The following is a 12,432-nucleotide window of genomic DNA, read 5'->3' on the forward strand; positions in this document are numbered from 1 at the left end:
CAATTTTTTTAGTAAATTCCTTTCATTACATTTTTTTTTGCATAGTCTAATATACACCATGCTACTCAATATGTGATGTGCAGAGAGAACAATCAACCACAAAAGGCCTTGTACTAAGCCCAGCCTACCACACAGGTACCACTTGCAGTTAAAAACTACATCGGAATATGATGCAATATTCATAGCCAGTTCTTCTATATATCTAGTATAAGCTCCTATAAACATCAAGAATCAAAGTACACACCCTTCTGATAGTTCTTTAATGGATTTAATTTGAGTGGACATGTATATATTCTCACCCCTACCCATTTGTCAAAATTTCACCTACCATAAGGCAGGGTTATGATCTGGAAGCTACCTAAATGCACAAGAGTGTAAGAGAAATGGATGTATGGGACACTAGATGCACTCTTGTGGGCATTACACCTAATCAGTCCATATATTATTTGGTATGTAGGGAGTTGAGCTAGCAGTCTTTTTTTCAGTGATTTACATTAAGGTAAGTTTGAAGGATTTTGCATAATTTCTATTTGAATATGATTGTTTCTGATGTATATAAGTGAAGAAGGCTCAACAAAGTACTACCTGCTGAAGTAGTAATAATGCTTTCAAGTCCATAAAATGTGTATAAAATAATCTTGTCACCCCTACGCAGTGCAAACAAGTTGATTAGTTATCTGAAAGGAATCTAGCTGTCCTAACTGGAAAAAGGTATTCTCTATGGACAAATCTGAAATGAATCAAGCGATCTTTGGACAATATAAAGGTTGTAAAACACAAATATGCTCCTATTCATCCTGGTCCAACATTAAAGCATTCATCAATCATTAATTTATGCACATTGAGAGCAACTGGTTTGTATCAGGAAATAACAACTGATAGACATTGGATAGAGGTCTGGAAAGGCTTTCACCTCCAAGGATCCAAATTGTGCAAGACAAAGATGCCAGAGTTAAAGATATCCAAAGGCAATTTTGTTTGGGAGCAGAAATTTTCTTTTGATGTAGTCAGATGAGCCAAAATTGTTATCATGAAGATATTCCCATAGTTTTAAAAGAGAAGTATTGTTTTGTTTCCCCCTATTATACTTACATAGGTGGATACAGCATTGGTCCGATGCTGAAGCTGTCCCCTGCTGGGTCAGCTGAGAGGCTGAGCCAGGTGCTGCTGCAGACTCTGTGGTGGCTCCTGACTTTGAAGCCAGGATCTTTCTCCCGCCTGGTTTGGCTAAGTGACATCAGCGGACAGCAGACTTCAGCCTACTGTCAGCTGAAAACCAGTCACAGGAGTGCAGAACGAACTGTGCTCTTGTGATTCACAGGAGAAGTAGAGCCAAAAGAGCTTTGGTTTTACTTCTCCATTAATCCTCCTTGATGTCTACAGTGCTGGAACAGGGATAGTTTTAGTAACCTATGATGCCCATACTACTTTTAGCACTACCCTCTTGAAAATTGGTCTTGGGTCCCCCTATTTTCCTGCACAGCCAAGCAACATGCATTTTCTACTCTTGCATCTAAAGTCAATGATCAGTCCATGAGCTTTGTTTTGTTTGTTTTATTAAAGGTTAAACAGTTTGGATAGAGCCTAGGGGTATGTGGGATGCCCATTGGAACTGAAACAACTTGGAGGACAAAACTTCCTATGAACAAAAAGCGAACATTAGATCATGGAATTTCTACTAACTCTAGAGTGGCTTTTGTCTCTTAACGGATCAGCACACAGTCCTTACTAAGAACAATCAGTCACCTTAGGTGAATCTCTTCAGACCCCAGATAAAAAATTCTCATCCATCTGGCTGTCATGAAAAGTATCCCAGGGCAAGGGATTCCAAGACACATAAGTATACTGTCCCAGTGAGAACTAGTTGGATATGACAGCTGACTGACCTGTCCCTTGTAGGCCCCGGGAGTGTGAAGGTACCCACGCTGTCTTGTTCCTGTAGCTTTAAAGTTGAAACTGTTTTCAGGCCTTATGCTGGGCTGGCTATTTCCCCTGCTGACAGGCTGTCCTTCCCTGGTGAACTGTAGAACAGTGGAGGTCCCTCTTTCAAGCTCCCAGCCTGTAGGTAAACCCTCTTTCACCAGGGCCCCCTCCCAGGATCCACACCAGCACTTTCCTCAATCCATCTTCCTCCCAGCTCTCGACTCTAACCTCTTCTAGCATGGCTCCTTCATACTTATGGGCTGGTCTACCACACTACCAGGACCTCTTAGCCTGGGATTGTTCAAACTCCCATGAATATGCATATTGAGATCTCCACCCTTCTGCTCACTGGCTTCTGGAAGCTTCCTTTGGCCTCCAAAGCAGGTGGAGGCAAAAGAGTTCCAACCTTCTCAGTCACCCAGCCTGATCTCACATTGAACCCACAGTAAATTCAGACTCACTTACTACCATGAGCCAAAAATACATTTACCTTACACCAGCCCCACCTAGTGGATACTACATACTGGATCAGGGACAGTTTGGAAATGAGAGAAAGAAGGATTTCTTCATAGGGTAGTGTAGGGAAATTTTCTCCAGTATCAAAAGGGTAAAGTGCCTGTAAGTTTTGGTGGCTTTCATATACATTGTGAGATCAAAAGGAGCTAGAAACTTCTTCTATAAAACTTTCTGTAATGAATCAAAGGAACACAGTTGTGCTGCCTCCATAATTGCTGCAGTATCATTATCATTAGCCTCCTTAATTAACCATCAGTAAGCAAGCATAATTTGACCTACTAGGCAGTATTTCCTGAAATACAACAGGGCCAGCCCCCTTTGGTATCTCTAGGATTTTTTTTCTTAACTCTTTGGTAGAGTAACACCATAAACTGATGGAACCAGTGTGTCAGTACACTTACATAAACGTTTTGAAAGCCACATAGAGGCATTGCCAAGAAAATAAACAAATACAGATAAGATCTTCATAATGAGGTTATTACCTTACCTAATTAAGCTAATCATTCTCACAAGGGTGAGTTCTTCCATCCCTGTCAATTTATTTTTAAGGAATACTAGAAAGGGGTTCAGATATGAGGACTAATTATCAGTTGAGATTTAGGGATTAGACCGAAGTATGTAAGTTGTGAAGGTATACATAATATCTTATGGACCTGGGACTGCTAGACAAAGTACAAGGTCATCAGCATGCAGTGATTTTCTGTTCTCCAAGCTTCCCACTCTCAAACTATGACTGTTCAATGAGGTGAAGATGGTCAACACAATCAGATTCCTAATCTTTCATGTAAATCCAGAACAGGAGTTCTGGGAAATAAAAGCAGGGGAGCTTAACTTTAATGCTTCTGCTGTAAAATTAGAGCATGAATTGCTCCACAGTGTCTGCAGCTAAAGGTCAGTGAGGGCTTGTTAAGAGTATGTAAATGTTAGAAATGTGTATTGCCTGGCCACAGGTTTAGTTTAATTTCTGTCTTCACCTGACTTGAACTAAGGTTCAACACATCAATTCCATTCAATGACCTTCAAACAAGTAATGTTAGTGGATCAGCTGGAAAGGGTGCCCATACATTTTATGTCCTATTTCCCCCAGCCTATTAAATTCTGTAAATTAATAGTAACTGTCATGTTTAAGCATATCATGTGTCTGTATCTATTTGTCCTTTTAAAAATGTAATATATGTTTTTCCATTAGATATAAAAAAAATGCCATATTTGCAATTAAATTTAATTTAATTTTCATTTGACCCAAGTGTTTCACCAATCTGTCTTAAAGGGACAAATTTTAGTGAATGGAGAAGAGGTGGAAGAAGCTGATGTTGCTGCAAAAAATGGTCGCATTTACACACTGGATGGTGTTCTCATTCCACCCTCTATATTGCCTATTCTGCCTCACAGATGTGATGAGAATACATATAAGATAACAATTGTAAGTATACTTCTGGGATAAAATAATCACTTATGTTTTTTTCAGTAGTGTGCTTGGCCACTCTACCACTTTTCTTGGCAAATAAATTGTCACTGATAGTGAATTGTCAGCGATAGTTTCTCAAAACCATACATAGGCTAAAATAAATACTAATGTATAACTAACACCAACATTTTTTTATTTAGGATAGTGTAGGTAAGAGTGAAAAACCCTGTCAATTTATTTTTTATATCTATTTTCCCTAGGAGAATTTCCTTTCACTTTCACTCTCTGTCCTGTAGATTCAATAGATAGGGGAATTTTCTCCAAAGAGAAATCCCTTCCTAGACAATTTTCACTGAAACAAGTGTCCTCATTGGAAGGTTTCCCATCTATTTGTGTTCTTGTGGCAATTCAAAATTGTGGTTTCACTCCCACTTTCACCACTTGATGATGGTGGGAACCATGGAAAATAGGGGGTTTGAAGCACCGTAACATGAAGACAGCAGTAAAAACTTAACCAGGGTACTAACCACTAAATGCTATATCCAAAACCAAAATAGATAAAGAGATTGTTTACATGTAGACAATAAGGCTATCCAACCTGTGCCTGGTAGCTGGCAGCTCATTCTTAAAAAGGTCTGGCCATATACAGTAGGTCTATGACTATTACCCTTTACCTCCACGAAATCTGGCATATCTGTGTTTTGCCAGTATTAGCATACTTCTAACTTGTGCAGCAGTGATATTATAAATAATTACACAATGGTCACATACATACCTTAAAATCACCAACTCTTTGATTTCTGAATAAAAAGAAAAATCAGATACGGAATTCAATACTCACCATAGACAAATAAGACTTCATTTTGCACATTTACAGCCTTTTGAAAAAATGGCAATATGTTGTTTTCTGCTAGGGAACATGTGTCTCCTGTGCTATGGTCCTCTTCAGTAAATGCCCAGAGGGAACAACAATGACAGTAAGAACCTTTATATTTACATCTTGATTGTTTTACACATGATGTACTTGCAGAGAGGGAACTAATATAGTGAATTTCGCCTTTCTTTGCAGTCACTTTTTACACACAAATGTTTCTACAGAAAGACTATTATGGGGAGTGACTTTTCCAGCATTGGCTGTTCTAGATACTGCAATACCACAGTTCCAGTAAGTATGTGTTCAATGAATAACAAAGAGAGATCCTACATCAAAGGGACCTTGTCAGAATAGAAATGTAGGTACAAGAGAGTTACATTTTAGTGAGTTGATAATCTCAATTCACAAAGCTTTATTACAGGGGGTAGGCAACCTTGGAGAGGTGGAGATTGACCTGAACACCATGGAAGAGTAAGTAATGTGAGTGAAAGCTTTAGGAGTAAGTAACGCATTCAAATGTCGAGTATGTAATGCAGAGTACAGGGGTCAGGATTAAGTAACACAGACTTAAGAGGTTGGAAGTAAGTAATGCAGATTTCAGTAGTCATCAGTAGTGTGAAACACAGAGGGCAGGGGTCAGAAGTAAATACCACATAGGTTTAGAGGTTATTAGTATTTACCACAGAGTGCAGGGATCAGGAGTAAGTTTTTCAGAGTTCAGGGGTCAGTAGTATGAATGCATAGTGCAGGAGTCAGGAGTAAGTAATGCAGAATTCAGAGGTCAATATTATATAACACAGAGTGTAGGGATCAGGAGTAGATAACAGAGCATTCAGAGGTCATTAGTATGTAATTCTGAGTACAGGGGTCAGTAGTTAGTAATACAGAGTGTAGAGGTCAGTAGTAATAAGGAGTTCAGGGGTCAGGAGTAAGTGATGTCAAATCATAGGTCAGTAGTATCTTTTGCAGAGTGCAGGGGTTAGGAGTGTTTGTTACAACAATTATGTTCTTTTTCCTCCCCACTGGCTGTGAACAATTAGGAATGTAGTGTACCAGACATCCTATAAAAACAGCTGTCACTCACCATCCCACTGTTTGAAAATAATCCTCTAACAGTGGGTTCACTTTCCATTCCAGTAGCACTGGGAGAGTTTTGTGTGCAGACACCAAGTCGTCTAGTGGGACTAAGCAGCCTGAGGGTAAGCGATAGATATTGCGGTTGTCTGAGGTCTGAGAAGTGGCTGGCATGGCAATCTACCTGTCAGATGGCCATGATTGATGGATAGATTGTGACAGGCTGATTGCTAATCCCCATTATAGCACAAGGATAAGGATCTTTATTTTCATTCATGTCATTGTAAATATTAAATACCACTAGATTCTAAAAATATTTTTGCTTTTGACTCCAAAAATATTTTTTACTGTAAACATATTTTTCAAAATAAGAATCCATCTCCTGGTGTTAGGTTTGTGACTTGAGTCTCTTGTCTTGGATTAATATATTAAATATATTAGGTGTCCTGACATTACTTGTCCCAGGCCAGTTACTCACCAGATAGTAAAGTATTGGTAAGGATTACTGCACTGGAGCTTATCATTTTAAAACAGGTCAGCATTAGCAACTTCCATGTCTGACTTTTTAAGGGCTACTATTATTAGACTGTTCACAAAACATTTTTTTACTGCACATTTAAAATTATGTATAAAACATAAATTACATTGGCCACTGGCCATTTTTATGTCATGTTCACTTTTATATTGTAACTTGATCACAGGTTCACAAGTGTTGCAAAGGATTCTATGGCCCAGAATGCAAACCCTGCCCTGGTGGTTTCACTAACCCATGCTCTGGAAATGGAGAGGTAAATATATGAAGAAGAACACCTTAACAATCATAAATTAAGGTGGGACTTCAAAACATTTTTCTTTATTTTGGATAGGGAGGAAAAAGGCTATCTCCTAGTAGGGACAGCAGTTAAAACCTGAATGAAGCACCCTCTTACCTCCAAAACACGTTTTTGCAGTTTATATTCCCTTCGCTGCCTGCCCCAACTCAAGAGGGAATTGGACATCTTCCTAACAGAAACACCCGGCAGTAATAAAAATCTTACAAACTTTCTAATCCTTCTACCAAGTTTCTTTTTGGAGTTCCACTTAAAAGCAACCCTGTTGATATTGTATACTTTCACAGTTAAGTTTACTATAGCAAAAAAACCCCACTATAGTAAATTCTATAGCTATCATGCACATTTTTACTTTAAGGCTCCATTCAGACTTGCGTGACACCAAAGTCGTGCAATTTCTATTGCAACTTTACTATGCAACTTTGGATGGGTGCAACTTTGGCCGTTGACTTTGGCTTTGACTGTTACACAACTGTCACATTGATAACATTGAGATGCAATTTTCATGCAACTTTTAAGAGTTTACATTGTAGTCTATGGCACTCAAGTCACATGAAAGTCACATCAAAGTAATGCAGGAACCTTTTTAAAGTCACATAGATTTGAACGGCTTCCATTACATCAGCTGTGACTTTTCATGCAAATTTTTTGTCCAAGGTTGCATGGCAAGTTGTACAAGTGTGAATGGAGACTTACTGTCATTTACTTCTCCTATGCATTTTTTTATAAAAAAGCAATTACGTATTGTTGTGTCCTCAATCCTCAGCTGCAAAAGCATTTTTTTCCTAGAGTAAAAAGATTATCATTACTGTTAATTCTTTATCATTACACATTGCCTTGCAGTTGCGTATAAATATTGTGTTTCATAGGCTTTTTTTTCTTCCTTACATTGATTACCACATTTTAGTGTATGGATGGTATAACAGGCAATGGCACATGTGTTTGTGATGAAGCGTTCACTGGACCTGACTGTCGCCGTTGTATGGACAGCAACATGTATGGACCTCGATGTGATAAAAGTAAGATCCGTATTGTAGCTAGGAAGCAGTTAGCAGTAGTCTTGGTTTCTGTTTGGCCACAGCACAGATGTACCCGTGGTTTTGAGCGATTAACTCGCAGTTTCCCATAGACTTTCTGTTAGATTGCGCATTTTTGATGCGCTTTCTGAAAGCACACCAAAAATGCAGCATGCAGGGCTTTTGGTGCGCTTTTAGAAAATGCACCTAAAACAAGCAATCTAACAGAAAGTCTAAGTCCTCATTCACACCATACTTGCAGAAAAACTGATGGAAAAAAAGTACAGATTTCACTTGCAGAGACACAAGTTTACATCAGTTTATATGCGCATTTCAGGGAGTTTTATACAGATTTCTGCACAGAAAAAAAAATGCATGCGACACCAGTGTTGTGGTGTTAACAGGGCACATAGAAAACAATTGTTTCCTTTGTGGCCTTGCAGAATGCGTGCAGAAAAACTCACGTCTCTTCATATGGTGCAAATGAGGCCTAAGGGAAACCATAGGTTAACTGCAGAAAAACCGCAGGTACACCTGTGTTACAGCCAAATGGCAGTGCAGCAGTGTGAAACCAGAATTAGGAAAGCAAAAAACATATTGCCAATAGTGATTTGTTATTGGAAACAGCCTATATATCTTCCAACATTATGTAATTACAGGAATACACAAGGTTTACAAAAGTTATTATTTTGCTAAGATTGTACTGGAAATATATGTGCTATTTACTATAAAGTTAGTTTGAGGTTAACGGAAGGCTTGCTATAGTAAGTTGTTATTAATTCAAACACCCAACAAAGTTAAAGTCCAATTTTTGGCTTTTTTTTATTTTATGAGCATAGCTGGATGCTTGGCCAACATACTGTAGATGTTTTCTGGGCTAGTGTAGAAGATATAATTTATTGTTCACTTTACAGTTACATGAACTATTCAGGGCATTTAATGAATTAGCGTTGTTACATGCTTGTTCTATTTTGCAAGAATTTCTCATAGCAAGGCTCAGCCCACCCAAGTTATATTTCCATAATTTGTGCACTGAGTCATCCATTAGCTTCTTATCCTGGCCATGCCTTTATGGTGGATGAGATCTTGTAGTCCACTTTCAGATCTTACCACTTTTTCTTTTGCTTTCTTTGCATTATAAATAAATGAAAATCCAACAGGGATTTATGATGCCTCATTATGGCCAATGTTTAGGAACAGGATCAAACACCAAGCTAATGGAGTCCTAACCTAAAGAAACCTTAACACCTTAACCTTAAGCTTTAACATTGGAGCTTATCCCAAATGAGAAATATCAATTTTTGAGATACTAAACCTTGAAATGCACCTATCACAAACCTGGACAAGTCAAAATGAGAATATGATGAACAAATGCCCATAAAAGAGATTATCATTAGAACAAGCTGAACCACAAAATGGTCAGTAAATCCAGAGCCACTATAGTGCTTTTGCAATCTCAATTTATTATTTCTGACTATACAATCTTCATCAAAACTAAACTTTGCTTATCTGTTTAGTTTGACTTTCTGATGTAAGTATCTTGTTTACTGTAATAATGAGGAAATGTAACATGGATTTGATTTACATTTGGCATTGGGCCCAGAGAATTGTTGCTGTAAACCTGATGAAGGTGACTTTCTAGTAAAAGTCAGTTGGCCTGAGCAGGTTAACAAAGTACTGTACAAAACTGTATGTTACTGATTACTAATGTAATACAATGTCATCTGGTTTTAGAATGTAACTGTCTCCATGGAAGATGCAATAACCATATAGACAGTGATGGTAGCTGTCTGACGGCATCCTGTGAGAGTGGATATACAGGGAGATTCTGTGATATGAAAACTACTCCCTGCGGACCTCTTGTAACCTACTGCCATGCTCATGCTGAATGTGAATATAGCAAAAAGACACCCAAGTATGTTGCTTCACTATCAATCAGTGCAAAATATTATTCACATACTATATACAGTATGTCCTTTAAAATCACATGTGTCTTTTTATTCTGTATTTTAATTTTTGGAAGCGAGTCAACTTTTTTATAGTTTTCATTTTTGTTTTATGTGTCTTTCAGCTGTGTTTGTAAACCAGGATATGAAGGTGATGGATTTCACTGTAAAGAAACAAATCCATGTCTTAATTCTGATAAGAGGCTTTGTAGTGTTAATGTGAGTTCTTGATCACACGGCTACTTTCAACTTTTGTATTTAGGCAAGATTCACATCTACGCGGCTCTGTGGGCTGCGGTTTGTGCGGACAAGAGAGCTCATACATTTGAATGGGCTACCGTGACACGCAGGAAAGAAGTCCATGCACTACTTTGGAAACTGCAGCCCGCACGAGAACTAAGGTTCCCAATGAGGGTGCAAGATTTTCCTGGTGTTTTTAGAAAGTACATTTACCTGTCTATTCACAGTCCTCTGCAGAATGTATACTAAGCTGTGCATGCGCAGGTCAGCTTACATTCCAGCAAATTGACAGTGTGCCAGGATGACTGCATTCCCGGGCATGAGAGGGAGTGATGTCATCCTGCACCAGCCACTAAAAACAGCCGAAGACTGGCACCTGGAATAACACATGGAGAAGATGCCGGTGGTGTCTAGGGACCTTGCAGGTGTCGAACTGCTGGAACTAAGGTAAGTATGTTTATCTTTAGTTCTGCTTTGAATTCCTTTTTTGTTTTGCTGCTGCTATGATCTGACTTCCTGTTAGAGTGTGGCTACATTCAGTCTTAATTGTCCTACTGTAAGTAGGACTGTAGTCATCCTCTCTTGCTCTCTCCTGAGATGGACTAGGAGCTCTGGCATGTGTAGCGTACATAGAGCAGTGCACTTGACTGCATCTAACATGCACTGCTCTTTCCAAACAAACCTAAGTGAGGGGGTAATATGATGTTGAGGAGCTCATGGAGGATGTTACAAGAAGGCAGAAAATCAAAATAAGAAATTATTTCATAAAGAAGTGTTTACAGAGTTATTGAGTAGGGGATGTGTACAATAAACAAGGTATCAGAGGACAGGAAGTGATTGAAAATCTCTTTAACATGGACAAAATAAGTAAAATTAACATTTCTATAAGGTTTCTATTAAAGTCTGTGTCTTCATGTCCTGGTGACCCCTCTTCCCCTTATTTCTTGTCAAGGTGTCACCAGAACAATGTGAAGGGAAATCTCCCCAGTGAAGTCATGGACAAGAATAAAAATGAATAAGAATGTCTACCCATTCTATCAGAAACTAAAGAAAAGGTTTTGACTAGAGTTGGGCTTAATCTGGTTCTTAGCTTTCCATTGACAATACTATAACAATAATTTAAAGGCTACATATAGGCAAATATGACCGTCTCATAGCTTGCAGAGGATGTGAACACTCTCCTAACTTTAATACTGTCTGTAATGAGTGCAGTGACAATGGTGTATCCTTGCAGGCTGAATGCATTCCACTGGGGTCAGGAGCTCACAAATGTGTATGTCGGCCAGGATGGACAGGCGATGGACTGGACTGCTCAGATATCAATAATTGCCTACTTGAGAACAAAGGAGGATGTCATGCTAATGCCACCTGTGTGTATATTGGACCTGGACAGGTAACTATATAAGTGTGTCATAAAAATTATTCATTTATATATATATTTTTTTTTATTTTTATACATATCTTTTATTTTATTTTTATTTTTTTTCTATAATTGTGACTTGAGTATAAATGTATATACCGGATATGGAACAAATGTTAATATCACTGTGCCTAGTTGGATGTTACACATAGGGCAATGTCAGAAAAGCGGCACTTTGCCAGTGTTAGAATCCCTTAAAATTCAACTACCTTTATCACTACTGAAAGTCAATCTATGCTTGCCCAAAATACTGTTGTAGCTGGCAGTAGTGATTAAATAGTGAGTAAGTAAGTAGTGATTAAATAATATAATGCAGAATTTTTAATGCATGTTTTATATGTATGTGTATATAAATTTTAGGTGAAAACACAAACAGGGACTTTTTTTTTTGGAGGGGACTCCCATGGACTAAGCAAATGCTTGTGACTTGCATTTGGGGTGTCATTAACTTTGCAATGACTTTGCACTGATTGTAAGGGCAGTGTGATTTGAATGTGGTACTGGAAACTAGCAGGGAACATGGGTTTCCCACACCACGATCTAGTTTAAATGGGCCCTAACTGTCACATCTTACCATGTTGCATTAAAGTTTATGTAAACACTATCATTAAAACACCATGTAACGCATTAATGCAATTTCAAAAGTAGTTTACAATCTTTTTAAATCTGCAAATTTTAATCAAATAGTACCTGGTGATACTGCCATGAAGGTCCTTATTCAGGCACTTCATGTTATGGGCCTCTTAGTTGTCACCCTGTCACATGGACACCTGGTGATGACTACATGAGGCTGCCTGACACACTTGCAAGCTTGATTCATTGTTGCCACTATCAGAAAGCTGGTCCAGAGTAGTGGCTGAAAGAGGTTGAAGGAGATCAGTAGTCCTGAGCTAAAGGAGAAAACTGTATTTTATGAAAAAATATGGCCGTTGTTTATGATAGCCAGTGTTTTTCCTAACTACATGTCATTAAGCTAAGGGTAACATGTACTTTAAACCTACATAGGTTTCGATATATTGATTGGTTTTTACACTATTTGGTACATTATTTATTTTACCAAATGCTATTGAAAAAATGCATGCCTGAAATGCTAGTTCTTTCCTACTGAACACTGATGATGGGTTGACTACTCACTGCAGCTAATATAAGCACCAATTGCTTTGATCACAGAAGATCCGTATAAAT

At 38.3% G+C, this 12,432-nt stretch overlaps 1 protein-coding gene across 1 annotated transcript in view; it reads left to right on the forward strand.

Annotated features, from left to right (window-relative positions):
* Window positions 1-12,432, forward strand: part of STAB2 (stabilin 2) — a 197,896-nt gene that overhangs the window by 97,653 nt on the left and 87,811 nt on the right. Inside the window, exons 18-25 of the mRNA XM_089651824.1 lie at window positions 3,710-3,862; window positions 4,762-4,824; window positions 4,917-5,012; window positions 6,497-6,583; window positions 7,533-7,644; window positions 9,376-9,556; window positions 9,713-9,806; window positions 11,062-11,220. Coding sequence (XP_089507950.1) covers window positions 3,710-3,862; window positions 4,762-4,824; window positions 4,917-5,012; window positions 6,497-6,583; window positions 7,533-7,644; window positions 9,376-9,556; window positions 9,713-9,806; window positions 11,062-11,220 — 945 coding nt within the window. The remainder of the gene's footprint in view (window positions 1-3,709; window positions 3,863-4,761; window positions 4,825-4,916; window positions 5,013-6,496; window positions 6,584-7,532; window positions 7,645-9,375; window positions 9,557-9,712; window positions 9,807-11,061; window positions 11,221-12,432) is intronic.

The sequence above is a fragment of the Staurois parvus genome, unplaced genomic scaffold (assembly GCF_062004578.1).
Source record: "Staurois parvus isolate SC_StPar_1 unplaced genomic scaffold, SC_StPar_1.0 ptg000025l, whole genome shotgun sequence".
NCBI lineage: Eukaryota > Metazoa > Chordata > Amphibia > Anura > Ranidae > Staurois > Staurois parvus.